The sequence below is a fragment of the Rattus norvegicus genome, chromosome 20 (genome assembly GCF_021556685.1).
Source record: "Rattus norvegicus strain SHRSP/BbbUtx chromosome 20, alternate assembly SHRSP_T2T, whole genome shotgun sequence".
Lineage (NCBI taxonomy): Eukaryota > Metazoa > Chordata > Mammalia > Rodentia > Muridae > Rattus > Rattus norvegicus.
This window is the reverse complement of record NC_141553.1, coordinates 36,876,185-36,901,116: the sequence shown is the minus strand read 5'-3', so window position 1 is coordinate 36,901,116 and position 24,932 is coordinate 36,876,185. Positions and strand designations below refer to the sequence as shown.

Sequence of the window (24,932 nt, the reverse complement as noted above, 5' to 3'; positions counted from 1 at the left end):
GAAGGGTGCTTGAGTTCACAGATGAGCCACAGGAATCTAATCAAAGATGGTTCTAAAATATGATCAAGAAAAAGAAAGGAAAGAACTTGATTTTTTTTATTTTTTATTTTTTTTATTTTTTTTTAAAGATTTATTCATTTATTATATATAAGTACACTGTAGCTGTCTTCAGATACACCAGAAGAGGGAATCGGATCTCTTTACAGATGGTTGTGAGCCACCATGTGGTTGCTGGGAATTGAACTCATGACCTCTGGAAGAGCAGTCGGGTGCTCTTAACCACTGAGCCATCTCTCCAGCCCTTGATTTTTTTTTTAAAAAAAGCTTCATGTTTAATCCATTTAAACCTCAATTGTAGGTTTAAGGTTAGAAGCTAGTTATAGAACTCTAACTCCACAAACGCACACACAAATACATGTATACATACACACACAAACACACATGTGAGCAAACACACACACAAACACATATACACACAAACATACCCAAATATATACACAAATACATACTCATAAACACATACAAACACACACACATACACACACACACAAATACATGTATACATACACACACAAACACACATATGAGCAAACACACACACAAACACATATACACACAAACATACCCAAATGTATACACAAAAATATACTCATAAACACACACACACACATATGAGCAAACACACACAAACACATATACACACAAACATACCCAAATATATGTACAAAAACATACTCATAAACACACACACACACACACACACACACACACACACACACACACACAGAAAATAAAGGTCAGCAACAATCACGTGTGTGGTGAAAGTATCATGTCTCTCCACACCATTAGAGACCAACAAAGCTTCAAGCAGTTAAACACAAGCAGAGGAAAATAACAGATTGGAAGCTTTTCGTCCGAAGCGATGATAACTTCGGCTGTGTTATACTTTATCGTATCTGCTGGTTTTGTTTTTGAACTATGAAGTAAACATTATAAATTGTGAGTTCTACAAAATACACCAGGGGCATTGGCTTTTGTTGCTGTTGTTTGGTTTGGTTGCCCTAGACCTCCTGGTCCTCCTCCCTCTACCTCCAGAGCCCTGAAGTTACAGGTGCGCATGCATGCATCATGCCTGGCTTCTGCAATAATGTTGACATGCACTGAGTTATTCATGACAGAATGCCAGATGTAGTTAGGCTTAAATTACAACCATCTTAGTATCATTAAAATACAGTTCTTTTTAAAAGACATGGACTCTACATAGTCCTGTAGTTCAATACATAGACCAGGCTACCCTTTAACTCCCAGAGATCCACCTGCCTCTGCCTCCCAAATGCTGAGATTAAAGGTGTATTCCACCATTCTCAGCCCCACTAAAATCACGAAGGTAGGATGGCTCTCCCGAGATATTTTGTGTCTATTTATTTAGCTAGTTAGTGAGTTTGTTGTTTTCCACATCACTATGCAGTTCTGGATGATCTTAAACCTCTGATTGTCTGTCCTGCCTGCACCTCCCTCATCCTGAGATTACAGGTACAGGCATGTTCCACCATGCTTACTTTTCTTTGCTGGGTTTTGAAAGACTCTTGTTACCTGGCCCCAGCTGGGCTGAGCTCACTAGGCTCCAGGCTGGCCTTGGAGTTACCTTTGTCTCCTGTCTCTGCTGCTCAAGTCTCACTGCCACAGTCTTGTCACTTCCCCAGAGAATATAAACCCTTCTACTTCTCTTGATGGTCAGGAGCTCTGTGAACTGAGGTCCGTATTCTAGAGAACTGCTCCAATGAGATTGCATTCTAGTGGCTCTGAGTTGGGGGGAAAAAAACATGAGCTTGAGCCACGGCTGTGTCAGGAGCAGAGTTTTGCTAGGCTTTGGACATTCAGACTCTGCCACTCCGGCTACGAATGAGGCTCCCGGTTCTGTTTAACAAATATTGATAGTTTGCCCTCTGTTTCTAAAGGGCTTCAAGTTAAGCTCGATTATAGTAATTTTCTAAGTTTGTGACTAAAGATGGTGTCATTTTATTTTTTTATATATTTATGTATTTGCGTGTTCGTGTGTGAGAATTCCTGCCACTGCAACTTTATTGTGGTGAGAAGAGAATACAGGGCAGGGGTTAGTACTCCCCTTTTATCGTGCAAGTACCCAGGAAATTGACTGGCAAGTTGCTAGGTTGGCAAGCTGGGACCTCTACCTGCCAAAATAGCTACTTAGGTGAGGATAGATTTTTTTTATTTCGTAGAATTGTGTGTGTGTGTGTGTGTGAATAAAATGTACTTCTTTTATGTTTATGTCATGCATGTATGCATGCTTGTTTGAATGTGCATGGAAACACGTGCCGTGCACGGGTATGTGGCATGTGAGTGTAACCCCTTGTGTGTGATCTTCACTAGCACTTCCAGGTTTGTGTTTGTCTTGTCTTGATTTGTTTCGTGTGGATTTTGTTTGTGTGGTTCATTGTTTTTGTTTTTTGTTTTGTTTTGTTTTGTTTTTTGTTTTTTTGTTTTGCTTTTCTTTTTTTGAGACTAGGTCTCACTGCATCTTTCGTTGACCTGGAATTCACAGAAATCTGCCTCTGCATGCCCTACCCTGTCTGCTGAGTGCTATAATTAAAAGCACCCACCACGATACCCATCTAGAATTCTCCATCGTCAACTTTTCCCTCGGAGGTTACGCATGTGTCCCAATAGCCTGGCGTTAGTGTTTACTTACCTCTTCCTTCTCCACCTTCTTTTTGTGACCAAGAGTCACTACGTAAAACAGGCTATCCTCAAGATCACAAAGATCCGAACCCTTCTGCTTCTCTTCAGTGCTGAGATTAAAGACGTGCGTGCCTGGTTTTATTTACTAATAAAGCAAAATAATCGACTGAGTTTCTGCTACCTTAGCAAGGAAAACCTCTCCTATACGGATTTACCAAATCTGGAGGTCAGCATAGTTAAAACTACCTGGAAAGGGTGCAGCAGAAACTCTCAAATAGGCCCCATTATGAACCACATTGTATGGGGGCAGGTGTCTCAGTGCATTAAATGCCTGGGGCAGAGGGTTTGGCTTTCCATGGGTGTGTGTGTTGGGGATTCAAGGGGTCCCTCCCAGGCCTGTTTATATTCAGCGAGAAAGTGTGTGGGCACTGAAATTTCTCTACACATCAGAGCTCAAGTAAGCATTTAGTCATTTCCCAGAAACATCTGGTGATCAGGAGGGGGAAAAAAAACTAACAAAATAAAACAAAACAAGAACTAACTTAAAATATCACCGTTTTGAACACCTCCAAATGAACCATCGTTTCCACGGGCTCCCCCGTTTTCCTTGCCTTCTCCATGCAGTGTTTTGTGCGGTTTGTTCCATGTCTCCTCTTGAGTTCTGAAAGTTGCCAGCTGCAAACTCTGACATGTCAGGGGCTCAATTATATTTGCCTCCATCAAGAGAAGGTAAAAACAGAAGCACAGAGCCAATAGACTATAAACACGTTCCTACTGTTGGTGCACTGCCGTTTATGGAGAAAATTCACTTTTAAGATTTTAATAAGCTCTCCAACTTCATTATTATTTTTTCTTTCTCCAAACACAAAGTTCAGCTGTTTTGGCATGTTGGAAACTTGAAGACGTCTGGAATTTTTAGAAGAGGTAACGTGTGGGTGGGGCCCTAGCACCCTGGGCAGGTGGAGAAGCTGAGCAGTTTTCACAAAATATGATAAAGGAACAGCCCTTGGCCTGGAAGCTTAACCCAAACATCCAGAGACTAATGTGAAAATTCACCGAATAAAATAAGGGAATTGAACTGGGCCTCTAATTTCTAAAGATATGAGTCAATTCTGTCACCTTTTAAAAACGGTGGTGTGTGTCTGTGTGCATGCGTGTGTTGGGGGTGGGGCTGTTTCTCAGCTCTTAACAGCTCTCTCAGCGGAGGACCTGTGTTCTGTTCCCAGCACCCACATCTGTGGACTCACAGCTGCCTGTTCCGATGCTCTCTGGCTTCTGTGGGTACTTGCATGTATGTGGTACCCATAAACTCACATACACATAAATAACGCTAATAAATCTGTACTAATAAAAATTGTGTGTAATGACAGAGATTGAACCCGTGGCCTTGTGACTATGGGCAGGACTGTCGTGTTACGTCACTCTGGAGCTATCGTTCAGTTACAGCTCAACTAAATTATCCCAGTTGGCTTCTAATGGCTTTTCTGCCTCCCCCCCCCCCCCAAAAAAAAAAAAAACAGAAAATGTACTATCACCTGTATATATTAGAAAAATAAGCAAACGTAAGTGTTCCAATATCTGTAAAGATTAATTTTGTATGCTTTGGGGACAGGAACTAAACCACTCAGTCATTTCCTACTTAACACTTGATAGCTGTTAGTAGTGAGTATACAATGAAGTTGTTTCTTCTACAAATTAAGGTTTCTCTGATGTTCACTGAGTATAAAACGATGATCCTTAAATCTGACCCTGTTTCACATACGTCTGAATGTTCAAACTTTGTACACACGATGACCTAAGTATTCTTGCTTTCTTCTGCTGAGATGCAACCAAGGGGAGTTTTGAGGGGGCTCCCTGTATAGCTACAGCTTTTAACACGCTGAGAGAAATGTTAACTAACAGTGGTTTTGCATGACTAGTTCTGTCTTCTTGAGTTTCGTTCTTTTGAAAATAGGGTCTCATACTCATAGATCCCAAGCTGGTTTCAGCCTTATGTGGCTGAGAATGACCATAATTTTTTTGTCACTTTAAAGTTTTTTTTGATTCCTCCCCAATACCTTGAACTTCTGATCCTCCTCCATTACCTCCCAAGTTTATATACTGAAGATCAAACCTAGGACTTCATAAAGGCTGGGCACACGTTCTACAACAGCGGTTCTTGACTTTCCCCATGATGCAAACCTTTACAGTTCATGTTGTGGTGACCCCCAACTATTTTGGTTGCTACTTTGTATGCTGATATTACTGGCATTTACATTTTATTTATTCTTGATACTGCATTTTGTGGCTGAAGTATCAACTGACCAAAGTCACTTTCCCCTTACAGGGTTGACTTTTCGTGGGTCCTTCAGGTCTGCTTGGTTTTTGGTCTATGTAGCCCTGGCTGGTCTGGAGAGCACTGGAGACCACATTTGCTTCCAAAGCCCAGAGACTCATTTACCCCTCTCTACCCGTGAGTGCAGGGTTAAAGATGTCACCCACAGTAACCAGCAAGTTACCGTCACAAGATTTTTCAATAAGATCACCAAAATCTAGTTACAGTAGTTGCGGACAACTTAACAAGTCTCATTAAAGTTGTGTGCAGATGGTGCTAAAGCAAGTGCTCAACCTATGTGAGGGCTTAGCCTCCCCCAAAACTGTAATCACAAGGCCTGGCTTACAGTTCCGTGTATAGAGGAAGCTGTGGCAAGAGAAATGCAGAGGCTTGCGTACAACCTAGGTTCGATTCTGTGCATGTGTTGGGAGGGCCCGGTGTGGAGTGAAACTGTATTCCAAATTAAACATTTGGATATCTTATTTCCTCTGTTCAAAGATGAGGCACAGAGCATGGCTTATGGTGATTGTACTCAGGACAAACAAAAAACCCTCTGCCACCTCTCTTAATTACTCTTTAAAATAGGAATCTTAGGGCTGCAAAGAGGGTTCAGTGGTTAGGGGCACTGGCTATTCTTCAAAGAGCCAGATTTGATTCCCAGCACCCACATGGCAGTTCCCAACTAACCTTAACTGTAGCCTCAGGGGGTTTAATACTTTTTTTTTCCCTGGCCACCGCAGGCAACATCCGGCAAACACACATGGCGCACAGACATACAGGCAGGCAAAACATCAAAACCCATTAAAAAATAAAAGTAAATTTCGTTAGTCCAAGGCATTATGATCACCGGACCTATTTTTGGCAATCTCGATTTAAGTCATACAAGACATGCAGGCTATTTTTATTATATACTAAATTAAAACTTTATTGGATAAAGAACACTCTCCCGAGCACATGATTGGATGGGCTAGGTCTACATTACATGCTACGAAGCCGAACACGACAGCAGTTTAACGTGGAATGTCAAACACATTAGTTTCTCATTGTACAAAAACTCTTTTCTGTAGCTGACGCGCAAGAGGGAAACACATGATAACTCGACATTTCAATCATCCGTGATGAGTTTTGTTTTTGTTTTTGTTTTTTTTAAAAAAAGTCATTTGAAGAAACTGGTGTCTTTAGCATACAGTTCAAATAAATTAGTTACATGTGCACTGTTGAAACCTCCCTCGCCCCTTAGTGTTTCAAACAAAGTCTTAGTGCAAACATCCAAGTTGCTCGTCAATCTAAAAGACTGTTAAACTCAGAATACAAGTTCTGAGTTATGTGTAGTTAAGTAGGACAAAAAAAAAAATCAGATTACCAGTTACTACAAAGTTCCTTTAGGCTCACTTGATAGTCCACTCTAGGCAATCCCCATCTAAGTCTCTCACATTAATGACTAAAGCCCGTTTACAGTACTAAAACTCTATCATTCAAGCATCAATGATTATATTTCAAAAAAAAAGAAAATCATTCATTTCAGTAATGGCGATTACTGCTACATTCTAAAAGAGAGAGAGAGAGAGAGAGAGAGAGAGAGAGAGAGAGAGAGAGAGAGAGAGAGAGAGAAATTATAATTAACAAAACCAGTATCCATAATGGAATACCTGGAAAAAAAATTTTCAGGGAAAAACTGTGCTTTACTTGCACGGCAGGAATTCTATAATGTAAACACCGCATTGGCCCACACCACAAAAATCCACTAGGAAGGTTCAAATTTGAACACTGTGCATTAGATTCAAATCTGTATTTGTGAGTCTAGACTGCCTCTGCTTGTACCAATAATGACAAAACACACACTTACACATGCGCACATCCACACGTAGAAGCGATTGTTAAATCTTGAGCATGGCTCACCTCCCTGATGCTAACTCAAAAGAAAAAAAAAAAAAACTAAACTAAAAATGACGTTATGACTGTTTTAAAAATGTTGATAGAAGCCGTTTGGTGAGGGCGAGGACCAGTCGAGGATGATGTTTGGAAGGCACAAAGGTGAGACAGATTCAGCAAAGAACCCAGTGAGATGCAACTACATGGGCGGTCGTTTTTCTTTGAGCCTTGTCTGAACTTCAGATTGATACTAAGAATGAAAATCGTGTCTAGCAAATAACACAAGGTCCACTCACACCCAGAGGGGTAGACCAGGGAAGCTTACCTGCAAAATGCAAGTTTTTAAACACTGGAATGTTTTTTTGGGGGGGGGGGGGGATGTAGGACAATCTGTCTTTTCATAAAGGAAACGCTATGTGGAGGACTCAGATTTCTGCTCAAAGCTATCGCAGAATCTCAGTAAAACAAAATTAAAAAAAAATATCACTCACTCAATTCATGTACACAGACTCATTCTTAAGGTTCAGTTGGGGGATGGGGGCAGAGAGAGAAAGCCCTTATCTATGTTCACCCAATGCGACTCTTACTAGAATTTAAGTTCTTTGAATCTTCTACATTAAATATCAATGTGTACCTCCCTTATCCCCACCTGTTCCGCCCAGCTATCCCAAGCACCCCCAAGGAACCTAGGTATTGTAATGTCTTTGTTTTCTATGCCTCATTGCTGAGGTTGTTGAGTACCAACTCCACGGGAACGAAAATGAACACCCTAGGTGCATGTTCTGCAAGCACCTTTTTTTCTCCTCCATAATCGACAGCTCGATGCTTAAGCCGGTTTAAATCTCCAGGTCATCAGGCCGAGGCCTGCTGCTGGCGCGGCTGCTGGCTCTGCTGGAAGGTCGTTGGTCCACGATGGCTAATGGCTGGAGTTCATGTCCAGCAGCAACTTTTTTGGCATTCTGGTTGTCGTCGGGGAAATCGAACGGCTGGGCGTGCGAGTTGGAGATGGTGCTTCCGGCCTGCCCCATGCGATTTTGCTCTGCGCTGTAGTTCGCCCAGTTTTGCTCGCTAGCTTGCTTGTTGTAATTGCGGCACGAGGAATTGTTTCTGTCACCAGTAACCAGCTTGTACCCAGGAGGAGACATAGGCGAGAGTGGAGCCGTTGGTGAGGAGCAGCCATTGAAGTAGGCGTATTTTGGAGATCCGCAGTCTTTTGATGGGCTCAGTGGGCCAGTGGTGGCGTGGTAAGGATCGCTTCTTCCCTTCACGCGATCCTTAACGCCTTTGAAGAAGACGTAGAAGAGCTCAATGATGTTCAAAGCGAGAGACACCAAGGACACCACCAGCATGAAGATGATGAAGATGGTTTTCTCCGTGGGACGTGAGAGGAAGCAGTCTACCTGGTGGGGGCAGGGATCTCTCTTGCAGGTGTAGACCGCGCTCAAGCTGAACCCATAGATGTACCACTGGATGAGCAGGAAGGCCACCTCGAAGACAGACTTGAAGAGGATGCTGATGATGTAGGTTCTCAGCAAGCCGCCCCTCATTTTCACCTTGCCGTGCTCTTCAATCCCGTACTTGAACTTCTTGATTTCAATCTGCTTCAGGTGCATCTCCACGTTGACCCCGTCAGTCTGGGCCACTTTGAGCTCCTCTTCTTTCTTGTTTAGCTTCTCTTCCTTCCTCATCACATAGAACACATGGGCCAAGTACAGGAGGGTGGGCACAGACACGAATATGATCTGAAGGACCCAGAAGCGCACGTGAGAGATGGGGAAGGACTTGTCATAGCAGACGTTTTCGCAGCCAGGTTGTTGAGTGTTACAGCGAAAGGCAGACTGTTCATCACCCCAAGCTGACTCAACAGCTGTCCCCAGGAGCAGGATTCTGAATATGAAGAGCACTGACAGCCACACCTTCCCTCCAGCGGTGGAGTAGGCTTGGACCTTGTCCAGAAGCTTCCCCAAGGCACTCCAGTCACCCATGTCTGGGCACCTCCTAAGAAAAAACAAAAAACAAAAACCAAGAAAACAACTCTGATTATAGACTGTAAATTGATGGTTTCATATATATAGTTTCTTTTTTGGGGGAGGTCAGTCAAAATAAGGCAGATTCAACCCAAACCAAAACAGGATCCCAGTGCAAGTCTGGCAGCATTTCCCAAATATGAAGTTGAGTCAGAAAAGTTAGAGTACCCAGCTACAGGGAGAAGAGCAAGCCCAACATGCACTACCAACCTCTGGACACCACCTTTTCACGTGGCCTGACAGGCCTTCGCTCATTTTACTTGACTGACAAATGGGGACAGTTCTTTCCTGGGAGACTAAGGGCTTGTATACCCGTCTAAGCAAAACGTTGACTTGTATCATGAAAGTATAGACATCTAAGTAAAGACTGATCTAAGGACCTTCAACAACCAACCGTGCTGCCCAAGATGCTAGGCTATACCAGTTTACTCCCAATTTTACTCCTAACTGTTTCTCCTCGATATATCAAACATGTTTTTTGTGCACATTCTGAGTTAAGTTCGTCCGTATGTTTTTCTTTCTTTGATGGCTCTCCTCTGTTAGCCCAACTGTTATCTTTGCCTTCCCAGGCATGCGCTCCCATACTTGGTTTCTTTCCTAGCACGAGGCAGGAGGATTTTGTGAGAGAGGGAGACTACCCTGACACTCAGCCTCCACCTCCTGACTAATGTACACGTTTCAACCGAGTTCAATTTGTCCCAGTTCTACTTAACAGCTTGATAAACAAAAAGGGACCATGTCGGAATATTTTCTCAGCCTGGTGGCGTGGCACACACCTTTCATCCCAGCAACTGAGAGGCAGAGGCAGGTGGATTTCTAAGTTCAAGGCCAGACTGGTCTACAGAGTGAGTTGCAGGGCAGGCAAGGCTGTACAGAAAAGAACCCATCATGAGAAAAATAAAGGAAAAAAAAAAGAATGCTTTTCATCTTCTGGTATTTTACATTTTAACAGTTCTTTACTGAGCTTTGGGCCTGAGCCAGTGTAAACCCTTGGACCTAGCCAGGGGTGGAAGCTCGTGCCTATAGTTTATGCACTGAGCATATAGAAACAAACAGGAGAATCACTATGCTCATGAGGCTAGCCTGGTCTATACAATGTTCCAGTCCAACAAGGGCAACAAAGTTAAGCCCTGTAACCAGGGTCAAAGCAAGAAGCATTAGGCACAGAGGTGGTTTCTTTTCAGCAGAGCCTTTCAGAAAGATGTAGTCAAAAATCTAATAATTAACTGCCTGTAGCTTTTGAGGGAGAGGTAGGGTTGTGAACCTCTCCCCACTCCATGGGTGCCTTTGAAGATGGCAAGACTCGTGCCAAAACTAGACCAGTGAGATGTGGGTGGGCAGGCCCGTGCAAGTAGCATTTTCATCCCAGCAACTGAAAAGTTGTAGACAAAAGGCTCTTGTACTTTTTGGAAGGTATTTCAGACAGTGAAATGACAATTGGGAAAGTGAAATTAGTATATGACGTGTAAACAGAGAGGAGCGAAGGCTGGCACAGCCCAGAGTTCAACAGCCAGGGAAAGGCTTGAGGAGAAGGGAATAATTTAATCTTGATGGACAGCATAATGGTTCGAGAACGTAAAAAGGGCCTCTAATTTAACAGAAAATACTAGACTAGAACTGAAGGGTAGTCCACAGGGTCAAACAAACAAGAAAAACTTTTGGAGCCATATCCAGACAGTTCTATGTGATGATGTGTAAATTGGCCCCACTTCTGTTTGTAAAGATTGCACTACTCTGCCAGGGTCATCTGCTTTTGCTCAGATATACACTCGCTGGGGAGTTGGGGTGGCGAAAACAGAGTTGGCATGCATCTCATCACGGTCATACAGCAGGAGATCAAGCAAGCAGCACACTCAGGACAGAGTGGGCACAAGGTAAAGCACAGTTGAGGGGCGCTGGTGGGAGTTCATTATTAAGTTTTTAATATTCTGGAGAAAGAAACCTGCCTTTGTACAATTCTGACATTCCACAAAAAAAATTAAAATATCCCCAGTGCCCGGGCCTGTGAATTGGGTCACTAGTCTGTTCTCTGGGTAATTTTTTCTTCGTTTTATTGCACCAGCGATTTAATTGCAAAGCTGTCTTTTCTTTAAGCACCCACGCAGTAGTCATTTGCATTAATGAGTTACAGTCGTTACAGTCTTTCATCTGAATAAGATACGAATTATCCAATTTGGGCACCCTAGCTCCTGTAACATGTAGACACCTGTCTTTCCCACTATCGTAGACACGGTCAAACAATGCAATGCCTCATCTGTGACTTCAAACTTGGTTTCATCTGGGCTTTTAGCCATTCACTACCACCAATCAACAGGTCCATCCGCTAGCTGTGGCTCTTCTTCAGCCCATATTAGCAAAAAAAGAAAAGAGGATTTGGTTTTTTCAGCACAATGGCCTTTTGAGGCCTTGCTAGATACTACTGACTAGATTCTATCTCAGTATGTAGCCCAGGCTAGCTTTAAACATGTGGCAAACTTTCCACCTTACTCACCCGCAAAATGCTTGGAATATAGACGCTCACAACCAGATCTGGCTCTTAGCAGAAACGGTAGTGTTCTTCCATAACAAAAAGGGCTTAGTTATGCCCAGAGTCCCTGGCACTGCCCTCTTTCCTTCTTTCTTCAAGGTATAAACTACACTTACAAGATGGGCACACGCCTTATTTGACACATGGGGAAACAGGCTTCTCGGTGCCCTCACTTTCTAGATGCTCAGATTGAACCTTTACAATTATACCAAGTTAATGCTTTGTGCAAAATTCTCAGATACAGTTTATTTTTATTTCCTCTTTTGAGTCAGCCTTATGTAGCCCAGGCTATCCTCAAAACCTATAGATATAGATAGACATAGATGGATGGGCACGGTCCTCCTGCCTAAACCTTTACCAGGATTACAGGCCCAAACAAGTGCTCAAATTAGCTAGATCTCCAGCCCCTAGCAGAAGTGATCCCTTTGGCAGTGACCGAGTTGGTCACTCTAGAACTTTTGGCATCCCTTGTTAGATTGATTGCCAGTTCTCCACAATCCTCGAGTCCAGATGCCCCGGGCACACAGTCTGACCTTCCCGACAACACACTTGCTCTCTCCAACTACACCGGTCACACAGCAGCATTTGCTGACACACATGCCTGTCCCTCAAGAGTGGATTGAATCTGAACTTCTGCAAGGGGAGCCCTGGGAAATCAGACTTTGATTTTCTTTTTTTCTTTTTTATTACTATTTAAAACAAATGTCCCAGGCGGTGAAGGGGCTCCTCCGAAGCCCGGGTGCTTTCCTGCCCAAAATATTTCCGAGTGGCGGAACATCTGGGAAAGAGAGAGGGCCAGAGCGTCTAAATATTTAGTTTGAGGCACAGAGCATCTGGGGACAGCAGCTCTCAGGCACCTGTGAACTGAGGTCACTCTTGGATCTGCTGGTTCTGTCGGTCGCTTACTCCTTGCCACTGCAAGATCACAGGAATGAAAACTGTTTAACCTAAATGAGTTGTCTTCAAAATAGTTTACATTTATCTGAGAGTTTAAAACTAGCCAACTTTGTGTCTTTCCCTGGAGTTTTAGCAAATCATCGTACAGAAGCTGCAGGTGAAGCCCATGCTGCTGGTACTACAATATCATCACGATCAGAACAAGTGACTTTTAATTGTACAGACTTTCCAACAGACAACCATAATGCTGGATAAGAAATAAAATTATGGGTCATTAAAGTGAGATTTCATAGCTTTTGAGAAGGGTCTGACGCAGCCCACTTCTAGCACTAGGGTTGGCTTTGCATCTGAGGGTGACCTTGAACCCCCGATCCTCCTTCTATCTCAAGTGCTGAGATTGCAAGTGTATGCTAGCATGCTCAGCTAGTAGCAATCTTCTCTGGACAAGATCTCACAGTATGTAGACCAGGCTGCCCTCAGAGTAAGAAGGCGACCTGCCCTGCCTCTGGAATGCTGGAATTAAAGGTTTGCACCACCATCTGCCCGCCATGTCTAGGTAGCAATCATCTCAGGATGACTGAAGTGAATTTAGATGAAGGTCCTTCATCTAAAAACGCACAAGGAAATGTCTGTAGAAGTTCTTGATTAAAGCCACTTAATGGGCAATTTAATGGAGGAGGTTACTGCTTTGCGCGTGCTCCCACCCTGCCCTGTCATTATCCCCAGTGTCCTCGCCTCAGCCTCAAACTGGTGTCTGGGTGGTTACCCTCCTCAGCCTTCCAAATGCAGAGAATAATTATTCCAGCACCATGGTGGGTTTTCCTGTCACCATTGTTTAGTAAACTGGGTTTCTGTGTGTCCCTGGTTGGTCTTGAACTCAGAGATCTGCCCGCCTCTGCCTGACAAGTTCTGAAACTAAAGTTGTGTACCATAACAGCTCCACTGTTATGTACTTTGTGTGCCAAGTGCAAACTATTGCGTGCCTCTAAAACTTAAGGGCAAATCCTGCCTGCCATTATTTTTTTTCTTGAACTTCTACAAGGAAACCTGCCCCTCATACCAAAAGCTTCACTGTGATCCTTCCTCTTCGCTTCCAACCGCAGCCAGATCTGTCAGTTTTAAGTTCATACACAATTAACATACCTGAATGTACCGTGCAAATAAGCTTTATCTTCCTGATGAAATCAGACTGAGACTGCTTCCGCTCGGCACCCCAGCATTTAGCCTGACTCACCTCTCTTCAGTTTTCCCGTCTCCCCAACTTGCCAAAATATTTGCATTTGTACTGTCCTTTCAGGTCTCTCCCCTCATTAGCCAACTTTCCTGAGCAGGAACTATGAAATAGCCCTTCCCCAGGTCCCGGAATTTCCTGTTTCCCCTGTCCTATTTTTTTTTTTTAAAACAGCTTTCCTCTATGCCACATAACATGCATTTGCTTACTGTCAGAAACCTCCTCTAGAACTGTGAGGGAGCTTGCTCTCCCACAACTACACCCCCAGTACCCAGGGATAAGACACACAACATAAATGTCTGTGAGGAAATTCAGAGGATTCTCATCTGGCAGGGCGGTTGACGCCTGTAATCTCGGCACTTAGGAAGCTGAAACAGAAGGATCCTGACAAATTTAAGGTCAGGGTCAGGTCTATAAAAGCAAGACTGTCTCAAAACAAAACAAAAGGAGCAAAAACTTCCTTTAATAAGCCAGAGAGACTGGAGAAAAATGACCCAGCAGTTAGTTAGCACTTGCTGCTCTTGTAAAGTTTGGGCTCCCAACATGCCTATGACATAGTTTCAGTTACAGAGGATAAAATCCATCTTTGGACCCGTAGGCACCAGGCACACACTGTGTACATTCATGCACTCAGACAAAACACTCGTCTACACCAGGCAAAGGCTATTTGCTTTGCATGCCTTCTCTCCCCTGCTTAAAGTAGTATCTAAAATTTCCAAGTTTGCTAAAAGACTGCTGTTGGTTGAAAAGACATGCTTCAAATCATTCTCGAGCTGTTTAGATTTACAAGGAGACCTCGATGGTGGTTAAGACCCTCCGAGAGATGCTCCAACTCCCCTCCCCCCCCCCAGTTCTGAGTGTTTTAATGAATTAACACAAGGATAGTCACAGCAACCGTCTGCTTGAAAAGTTTACTTCAAGGACGCAGTGAGAAATGGTATTGAATAGGAGTTAACCAGTTATTTAAGTGTAGTACCTTTACAGTCTGAGTCCACAAGCAACACCGTGAGTTGAATCCAGCCCCACAGAAAAAAAACTTCTCCAGATCAGATCAAACTCAACCTTTGCAGCCTTACACCAGGTGAGTATGTTTAGCTCTTTTGTCAATGAAACCTACTCTTTAAACATTGCTGCTACCAATTCTGACACACAGGGCCGAGAGTATCCCAATTCTTTTGTAAGGAATTTCTTAATATTCCTAGTTTCACAGGTTTTGATATGAAACACCGGTCGGCTTCTTTGTCCTATTCTCTCTACATAGCCTTCTCTGTACACAGTCAAAACACACCAGACTCCACAGAACAAACTGTGGTTAAGATACCCCACCCAAAGGAAGATGGTGAACCTTAGGGATGAGGGCTAGTGTCAGATCAGAAGCCACATTTAACTGTCGCCCAAATAATTTCAAAAACCATTTTTCTTTTATTTCATCTTCCTCTACTCTCCTACCCATCTCCAAACAGATAGCCTCACTAAACATTCCTGCAAGTCCATAGTCAACGTAAAACAGGCTTAGTATGCTTGACTCTATTTGCTTCAATAAGCAAGAGTGAGATTATAAGACTATGATAAAATATTAGTTCTTTCTTTCAAAAGTACTGTAAATTTATTTCATCCTGCCTTCTAGTTTTGGTATCCTTTTTTTTTTCCTGCAGCAAAGCAGTAAACTAGAACTGTTTGGAACAACAGAGTTTCTAAAAAAACGTAGACAACCAGAAAATTGAGACGTGAATTTAGGCAGTTACTTCAAGAACTAATCATGGTTGGATTTTGGCAAAAGGCATTTTGCTCACACATCTCTTTATGGTACATTAACAGTTGTGGAAAGTGGAGATTTTAACCAGTTCTCCCAAGAATTCAACACACACACACATCTGTACCCTCCCACTTAGAAGCAGCTAGGAATGTTTAAGCTTGGGAGGAGCATCTACACTTAATGCAAACGTGGATGACACACCCAAGATGATTATTTCTCTCCTTAGTGAGCTGGATAAGCCTCGACACATCAGAAGTCAAACAGAATCATGAAGGGAAGGTAGAAGATCAGGATAGGTGGAGTTCGAGGTATTAATCAGTGGGTGACTTTCCTATAGTTCCCTTCCCTCGGGGCATACAAATTTCTACAATTCACATGAACTGCACCTCTGCAATACGGTGATAAAGCAAAGCAGAGTATCTGCTATCCCTTCTCTCTGCAGGAATTGAAGACGGCTAAGCAACCAAGTTCTGCTCCCTTCGCGGAAGGAAACGCAGCCTTCCCCTCTTGCTGCTGGCTTTAGAACCACATTTCCCCGTGGAAGGTCAGCAATAATAAGAATCCCAACCTCAAAGGATGATGGGACAACGTTGAAGAACATCTATGTGGTGTGTGTTTAGACAGTGGAGTACCAAAGCACTACCACCTGGAACCCCAGCAAGGGACAGGTAGCCCACTGTACCCGAATCTAGATGCACAAAGCTTTCACACACCGGGGAGTGCATTCCAGTAATCCAGAGTTCAACACCTCTCCAGGACAGAAAGTACAGCCTGTAAATGCGCTCATTTCCACACAACTTGGCCTACCCAGCAGAATTAACTAGTACGACCCCACCCCCGCAGTCTATGCCCTCGTTTACTTTAACACACTTTTATTTTCATCAATCCTCATGAAAATAAAAAAGAAAAAATTAACCTCAGGCTTCCTCATGGGAAGCTACTGACCATTCAAGGTTGCTGCCCAGAGGTCTTTTTGGACTGGTAAGATTCACTACCTTCCAGTCACTACTATTGTGCTTGGGGAACAAAGGAAATCAAACCCACCTCCAAAGTCTGCCCTGTAGGCTCTTCTCCTCTCCTCAAAACCCAGTAGTGGGAGGGAAAGGGAAGCTCACCTCCGGGCGCGGGCCGCCGAGTGCTCGGCCAAGGCTCTGCCAGAGATGCCCAGTGAGCATTGGGTGGACCCGAGGGCACTAACGGGGAGAACTCTGCTCGGAAGTCAAGGTTTGAATTTTCCAATCCTGAACGGATTTGCCTCAGCACACGTCAGTAGCTGTCGCACGGTTTCTCGAAGGGTCTTCTTTGCCCCTCCTTCTTCCGCCCCGCCTCATTCTTGGGGAATTTCAAGAGTTTCCAGGAGTGTTACAAGTGCATTTACCAGCACCCGGGCTCCCTAGGTGTTCAGGGGACCTTCCCGGGGGCTCCACTCAGCCACCCGACAAGTTTAGGCAGAGAAACCACGAAAAGGCGTCTCGGAGGGCAGGGGAAGAGACTTCAGATTGACAACTTTAATAAAGTCGACCACTTGCTGCCTCTGACGGTCCGGCCGCGAGGCTCGCCTCCCCTCCCCCCCAACCCCCCTCCGTCGCAGGCAGCGGTCTGGACCGCGAAGCCGGAAGGCTGCGGGGAGCCGAGCCCGGGATGATGCTAAGATTGGGCAGGAAGGGCCCGTGCCACCCTCTGCCCTAAAGTTTTCACTTCAAAAGGACTCGGCCCGTCTGGTACACGGGAAAAAAAAAAAAAAAACCAACCAAACAAAACTACAGACCCACCCTGAGTCGTTTCGGTGTGGATTTAGGCCGGACAGAATGAAGACTGGGCAAAGTGCTTTACAGAATGTGTTACCAATTTAAAAATAAAGAAAAAAAATAACAGCTTTAAGACGGATCCCCTTTAAACTGCACGTTAACATCATTTTTGCTTAGTGCTTTGCACCCTCTAGAAGCTAATTCAAAACTGTCCCAACAGCTCTGAAGTCCCTACAGGTCCGGGCAGGCAGGCGAAGGGGGGTGGGGGTGGGGAGGGGGCAGCCCCTTCTAAAGCGCGGCTCCAAAATTCCCTTTTCCCCATTCCTTCTAGGAGCTTGGGTTTTAGCAGTTGGTTTTGGAAAAGCACCCTGGCACACACTGTTTCTAACGCCGGTTCCTCTAACGCTCCCCAAGTCACCACCACCCATTCAAGATTTCTCGCGCCCGCAGTTGCCAGCGTGGAGGGGAAAAAAAAAAAAAAAGCTGGCTGTGTGGGCTGAGGGGTTCGTCCCGTAGCACCGCGCTGGCTCGCACAAAGTAACTACTGTTGGTCTAAAAACCCTACCCGCAGCACCCCGATCTACGTATTTTCTGGCTTAATCCAGAAAAAAGGCTAAGGAAGAACCACGTGGAAGTCAACTGCTGCGGCAGGGGCTCAACAAAGCACTGTTACAAAAGGAGCCAGCTTTCTCAAGGCTGTAGAACAGCCGACGGGATTTTCAGGAGGAAAAAGGAAAAAGCCTGCAGTGTCCTGCACTAGAGGAAGCAGGCTAGGCAAAGTTGACGGAGGGGACCCCCCCTTCCCTCCCACCGCAGCACCTTCTCCATCAGGGACTACAGAAAAGTGAAAATTAGGCTCCACAACAAAGAACCAAGTCTAGGAAATTGGTCCTTCACTCTAGCTGGAAAAAGTTTGAGCCTTTTACCTGTTGCACGAGCAGCGGAACTTTTTAAACAATCAAAATATAAACCAGCACGTGGAAATGGCAAAGACACTTGGAAGACCATCGTTCTACTTACGATATCCTAAGCCAAAGACGCAACGCGTTTACAAAGCACAGTGCAAGAGTTTTCCTGACAGAAAGAGACGCTATTAGGTAAAAGCGGGTTTTTTTTTATCAAAACTTACTCTTTCACTTAATGAAAGTGAAGCCGGCGCGCCAAAGTTGGTGGAACTCCTTGGAGGCTGAAGTCAAAGGAAAAATGAGAGTTCAGGCTCTCAGACCTGTCTGTTTAAAGTTTAAAAGTCTGCTGCTGTTTGGTACTTTCCTCACGCCTTCCCCCCAATGAAAGAAAAGTGCTGATACCTCGTAAAAGCGTTTTTCTAACTTGGAGCGCAGAGCTTTTAAAAGTTTCAAGCCACTGACTCAACTGGAAGGAGGGGCCAGGAGAAAGGGGAGGGAGGAAGAAAAGGCGGGGAGAAGGTGGGGAGGAGGCTGACGAACGTGGGGCTGAGCAGGCAGAAGCAACCTGGTCAAGATAAAGTTGTAGTTTGAATGTGCTGACGAGAAGGGAAAAAAATATGAGAAAACAGCTCTAGCTGTCCGTCGGCCACTGCAGGGCTGTGACTCCTCACAGATAAAATACTGTTGGGTGTAGTAGGGCTTGTTTCAGGGGATGACCAGGGGGAGGGAGAAGACGTACCTTTCGTGTTACATTTTCTAAATGAAAAAAAAATGCAATAAATAAAAATGGGGGGCGGGGGGGGACAAGGTCAACTCGTGCAGACTTGTTCTGCGTTCCCCAAGGTGTGTGAAGCTTGAGGTGGGTGTGCGTGATCTTTCTTATGACCTAATTCTCCTCCTCTTAAACACGGACAATTAACAAAGGAAAAAAGGCGGTGGGCATGGGAAAGGCATTTCACAACCAGCCCCAGTGGAGGGGTATGTCTACTCGTCGGTTTCTCTGCTGCTTTAGATAGTTTTGTGTATTCCTTCGATTAAGAACAGGAAGGTAGATGTTATGTATTATGAAAAATATCATGTAGGTAACTTTGGACTGAAACGTTGATACTGACCTCTACCCAGTCTCCGAGGAAGTGAACGTCCTATCTCAGTCCTATTCATGACTACAATTTAGCATTTAAATCGGCAGGAAGATGCCAGAATTCTCCCCCTCCCCTCCCTCCCTCCTCCTCCTCCTCCTCCTCCTCCTCCTCCTCCTCCTCCTCCTCCTCCTCCTCCTCCTCCTCCTCCTCCTCCTCCTCCTCCTAACTGCAGACTAGAGTTTCCAGATACATTATGTTAGCATAAAGCCAGTCTGAAAACTTCCTCCTCTCTTTCCATCATGTCCCTAGGAAGCCCATCCAGGGGAGAGACGTCTGCCTGGTGACCGCCTGCCTACAACTTCATGGCTTTCTCATCATACCTGATGGGGTTTATGAAGGACTGAGTCATATAACCTCATTCCTAAGGGTGGGCAGCTCCTTTGAGGGCTCCCAGATGTCCTCCAAGAGGGCTTATGGCAGGGCAATAAACAGGCTTCAGCGGTGTTCCCGGGGTTAGGCAGGGAAATCTCTCGGCCTTTGTTCAGGCATCACCTGACTGGGTTGAGCATCTCACTCTAAGGCAAACAGCAGAACAAAGGATGGCAAAGACTTCGTAGAAACACTTTCCTGTGCCTGGCTGGAATGCCTAAGGAGGCACCACTTGAAATCTCACAGTTTAAGACCCCAGCGAGCTCTCTTACTTTTGAGGTTTGTCTTTAACTTAAAGAAGGGAAACAATGTGACAGAAGCAGAAACTGTAGTCTGACTTTCAATGCTTTATGTCCAGAGATGTGACATTAGACTTTTTAAACATGTATTTATCAAATGTGTGTATTCACATATGTGTGTGCAAGTGGAAATTTGAAGACAGTTTGTGAACGTTGGACCCCGTTTTCCATCTGGAAAGTGAACTTAGAGAGTCAGACCTGACAACAGGCACCTTAACCACTCAGCCATCTTGCTGCTTCTTACTAAACTTATTTAATTACTTTTTTGTTTTAAACCATGAAGTCTCGCTGCATAGCTCTCCTGGAACTCACTATGTAGACCAGAATTCTGCCTGCCTCTGCCTCCTCAGCCCTGGGATTAAATGTGAGCACCACATACCTGGTTTATTCAATTTATCTTTAACTGATAAAACATATAAAAATTGCATTAATGTTTGGGGTTATATGATGTTTTGATACAAGTGTAAAATTTGTGGTGTTGAACTCAGTATAAGAATATTTGTCTGTTGTAATACTTATAATATAATTTGTCTATGGGAAAATATCCAGACTTCTAAAGGTTTTTTTTAGAAACACTGCACTGTCATCCATCCATAGTTAGTTTACCCATTCTTAATACACCACACATATAGAACCTCAGTAGAACTTAGAGTCCACGAATCAACCTCTCCCCGTTCCTCTTCCCCTCTTTACAAAAACACATTTTATTTCATTTAAAGAAAGATTTGCACAGTGGTCTCTGTCTACAGCCCCAGTCAATTGAAAGGGTAAGGCAGGACAATCAACTGAGATGAGTTTCAAGCAGTCCTCAACCACACTAGAGAAAACCCAGTGTCGAGTTAAACAACAACAACAACAACAACAAAAACGGGCTGTAAAGAGGGTATTGAGTGGGGCTAGAATGGAGAGCTGTGAATGTACCAACCTTAGAGAAGAAAAGGGAGCAGAAACCTTAGTGTCTGTTCATGGACTGATAGGGCGGAAAATCTAGAGGCAGGAGGAAGTGGAGAGCAAGTTTGGAAATTTAATAGGGAAAATATTACTAACACCAAAAAAAAAAAAAAAAAAGAAGCTGGAGGGGGGCGAGGGGGGGGAGCTCGACCTGCCGTCGGAAGACACAGGAGGAGGGAGTACCCTGTGATGGAGAGCAAAAACACCTAGGCAAAGAGGCATCTCAACTGTGGGTAAAGGTGCTCTGGTTAAAACTGTGTGAAGATTTCTGTTTAACTGCAAAGAATGGGCAGTCAAGGCCACAGGTTCTAAGGCGTTTGCTAAAAGAAGGAATGTAGGCCGTGAATCTCCAAGACAAAGCACACAGCTCCGAAGGGTTTCCTTTAATGCCCACAAAGAAAAGAATGACAAAAGCCAGTAGGGTCCGGAGGAGCAAGGCATTCAAAATGGCTGGGAGGAGGTTTAGTTTTAAGGAAAATAACAGTAGCCCGAGGCTTTCTAGGTCTTTAACTCTGAAAGGGCAATTATTCATCGAAAACAAGGGTGAATGCAGACCTTACTGAAAATAAAGTGTGGGGGTAGAGCGGTAGGAAAAGGGAGAGTGAAGGTGGTTTCGCTCCAAAAGGAGTGAGGTTATCTCTCACCTGACTGAATAGCTGATATGTATCTCCTTGGGAATCGAGATGGATCTGTCGAAGACAGACTTATGGAAGACCCAGAGGATTAGGGATAACATTGCAATGGGGCTCAGATTTTATTATCTTATCTTTTCCTTTCCTTTCTTTCTCTCCTTCTCCAGCTTAGTCTTTGAGTCAATATTTATCCCTAGCTGGTCTGCTGCCAGTTTTTGATTAAAGACACCTTTTTCTGATGTTGAGGGGTTTTTGTTGTTGTTGTTGTTTTAAATTTTGAGATAAAGTCTCACTAAACAAGTCATGACCCCGCCCCCTTACTTCCTGTGTTAGGGATGCTGGTATTAGCAGCCGTCCGGGTTTATATTTTCCTCTATCGGAACCACAATAATTTTTTTGTATGCATCGAAATTCAATTTAAACTTACGTTTTTTTAGTCCGCAAGGAAGGAGTGGACGGGAACGTGAAGTTTAATGGTTTGCACATATAGGAATAATTTACCTAAACTGGTAACCGGCGGGGAAGGGATCTTCCTGTGAACGTTGAGGAGACAAGCAGATTCACAAACAAATTGCAGTAGAGTGGAATCCATATCAACCAAGTTTCTGAAACCTGACAATTCACTTCCTTTTCCACCTCCCGGAGGACTCCTGTAGCCGAAACCTCGCTCCCCATTTATTTAGCTCCGGGTCATCTTTGAAAGCATAAAGGTCAGAGTTTGACTCCATCTAGGTAAAATTTCAATGGGTCCCCCATTTACCTCCCGGTGAAGGTGGCTTTGAAGCTAAACCAAAAACAGTGTTTATAAAAGGGAAGGAAGAATTTGCTTTGTTTTGCTTTGTTTGGTCAAATGGGAGAGAAGTTGTGGATAAATATGTCTTTGGCTCCATCTTCTGTACAGAGTGCAAATGAACAGCCCAAGAAGCAACCGTGGCAGCCCTCGTAGACCTAGGAGCCCTTCCTCCCAGCCCTTCTCTTAATCTAGATACAGGCGCCATTCAACAAACTCTGCTTTAAAAGACTGTAACCGTTAAACCACTTGCTGTTTATTTAATCTTTGATATAATTTTTTATGAGGCTTAGTTAATCTTTTAGGACGCTTACATTTAATTATGCAGTAAATATTTACCGGGTCTTAAGAATTGCGCCAGATGCCAGTGAGAGAATTTTTAAAAAGATTTATTTGTTTGTTTATTTAGTGTACTTGAATAACACTGACGCTGTCTTCAGACACACCAGAAGAGGACATTCAGATCCCGTTTACAGCTGGTTGTGAGCCACCATTTGGTTGCTGGGATTTGAACTCAGGACCTCTGGAAGAGCAATCAGTGCTCTTAACTGCTGAGCCATCTTTTCAGTCAAAATCAATACGGTGCTACAGTGAACATTGTTGAGCTTAAGTCTTTTCATTCTCTGAAGAGAATTTTGAAAATGCAGCAAATAACAAGAAGGAGAATAAAAAGAATACTAGTTTTGTGTTTTAAAAGGGACCACAATCTTTTCCCTCTATAATTAGGCAGTGAGGTACTGTTTTTAACAGTCCCATAAATAGAGAGTTGGTGAGATATAGTTCAGTGGGTAAAAGTGAGTTTGATTCCCCAGGACCCTCATTGTAGAAGGAGCAAGCTAACTCTTGTAAATTGGCCTCTGACCTCCACATGTGTACTCTGGTATGAATGTACCCATATATACATGTGCTAAATAAATAAATAAGAATAAAATCTTATAAACAATATGTCTATCTCCAAACCCCAGGAAAAAAAATAGTTTAGGAGCAAAAGCTGGAGAGCTAGTTTCATTTTGGGACAAGATCTTCTGTAGCCCATGCTAACCATCGACGAGCTATGTAGGGAAGGCCAGTCTTGAGTTCCTGATCTTCTATGTGCTGGGATTATGTGCAAGTATCATCATGCCTGGCTCAAAACAAAGGCGATTTTACATATGACCAGATTTTCATTCCATAAAGAGAAGCAACATCCACTTACCCAGGTCTTCTGACCACCAGACTTTGTATTCATATATTAACACACCACACATTTGCATGACTAAAGGTAAAAGTAGCTTTAATAAAAAGGAACCCCCTCCCACTATTGAGAGTTTTTCTTACTTTCCCTGTCTATCTTGGTTCTGCCTTAAAATGAAAAGAACCAAGGGCTATTTGTACTGACCATCTCAATTTTGACTATACCTGGAATTTTCGTCTGCTGATTATCTACCAAAAGAGAAAATACTTTAAGACCTTATTTTAGGTTGATTAGCATGAACATTACTCAAGTATCTGAAAGTCACTGAGCACGCACCTTTGATTCCAGTGCTGAGAAGGAAGAGGCAGCCAGAGTCACAGAGCAAAAACCTGCCTGAAAAAAATAAATTACTGAGGGAGCTAGCTCTCTCGTGTGATACCTGCCATCGGCTCATAGTCCATAAGTTCATTCATATTCAACATTGCATCCCATGCTGGGGAGATGAGAACAGTCTGTGTGTTGAAAGCATCCTTGTGTTCAAGAATGAACGTACATAGTTGAAGTCACAAGTTCAAGAGGAAAACTATTCATACAAGTATTGAATTGAGTTAATAACACGTAAAAGGAAGGAAGGAAAGACAGACTGACCTAACATTGCTTTAAGAGTCAGCTGAGATAAAAATTCCCAAATGAAATGTTTACAGCGCTTGGTTACACTACCACTTGCCAAGGTCGTTAAAGTGCCCTTCTGTTGTATGTCTGAGCTGGCTTTGGGACACAGGAAGCAGGACCTATCTCAGCTTTATCCCATGCGTGTCTGTGATGATGGCACCAAGCTTCATGAAGTTTTGATTTAGTGCCAACATAAAGCGACACAATTATTCCCAAGAAATCTCTCATCGCAGAACTATAAATTCTCTATGCATTAGAAAGATTTCAGCCTGAGGAGGTTCCGATGACTAAGGCTGAAAAATTACTATAGCATGATTCATATGGCTACACGTTTCTTGTGACTTTTTAAGATTTATTTTTAGTGTGTGTGTGTGTGTGTGTGTGTGTGTGTGTGTACATGTATGCGGGTGGTCTTGGAGATCAGAAGAGGGTGTAGGATACCTTGAGCTATCCAGTATGGGTGCCGAGAACAAAACTAAGCTTGTAACTAACTACAGAGTCCTCTCTCCAGCTCCATCTAGTGACTTTTTAATCTCTTGGTGGTTCCTGCCACCCGTTATTATGAAATATCTGAGGGTATAATAAACTCATATATTAAAGTGTGCTTTTATTTTAAAACTTCCAAACACGTTCAGACCCACACCATCTTCCCCAACACTCTTTGATGGATGTAAGATTTTCTACAGTTAGCCTTCCAGGTTTCTTATTGTCTACGTTTTTGTTTTATTTCGAGACAGAGTTTCACAGATCCCAGGTTGGCCTTGAACTCAAGAAGCAGAATATTATCTTGAATGTTATCAGAATATTATCCTGCCTCAATCTCCCAAGTGCTGAGACACCATAGCTGCTTAGCATTCCACATTAGATAAAGATACTAAAATCCTGGAGTTCTGGATGAGATCTTGTAAAGGGAGCTGCCATCCATT

General features: G+C 43.7%; 1 protein-coding gene across 4 annotated transcripts; it reads right to left on the bottom strand.

The window, feature by feature from the left end:
• Window positions 1-5,912: 5,912 nt before the first annotated feature.
• Window positions 5,913-18,469, bottom strand: Gja1 (gap junction protein, alpha 1). Of its 4 annotated transcripts, none has more exon segments than NM_012567.3 (2): window positions 5,913-8,884; window positions 18,202-18,469. In NM_012567.3, a coding segment is annotated over 1 exon segment (1,149 nt). In that variant the 5' UTR covers window positions 8,872-8,884; window positions 18,202-18,469; the 3' UTR covers window positions 5,913-7,722.
• Between the last annotated feature and the right edge of the window lie 6,463 nt (window positions 18,470-24,932).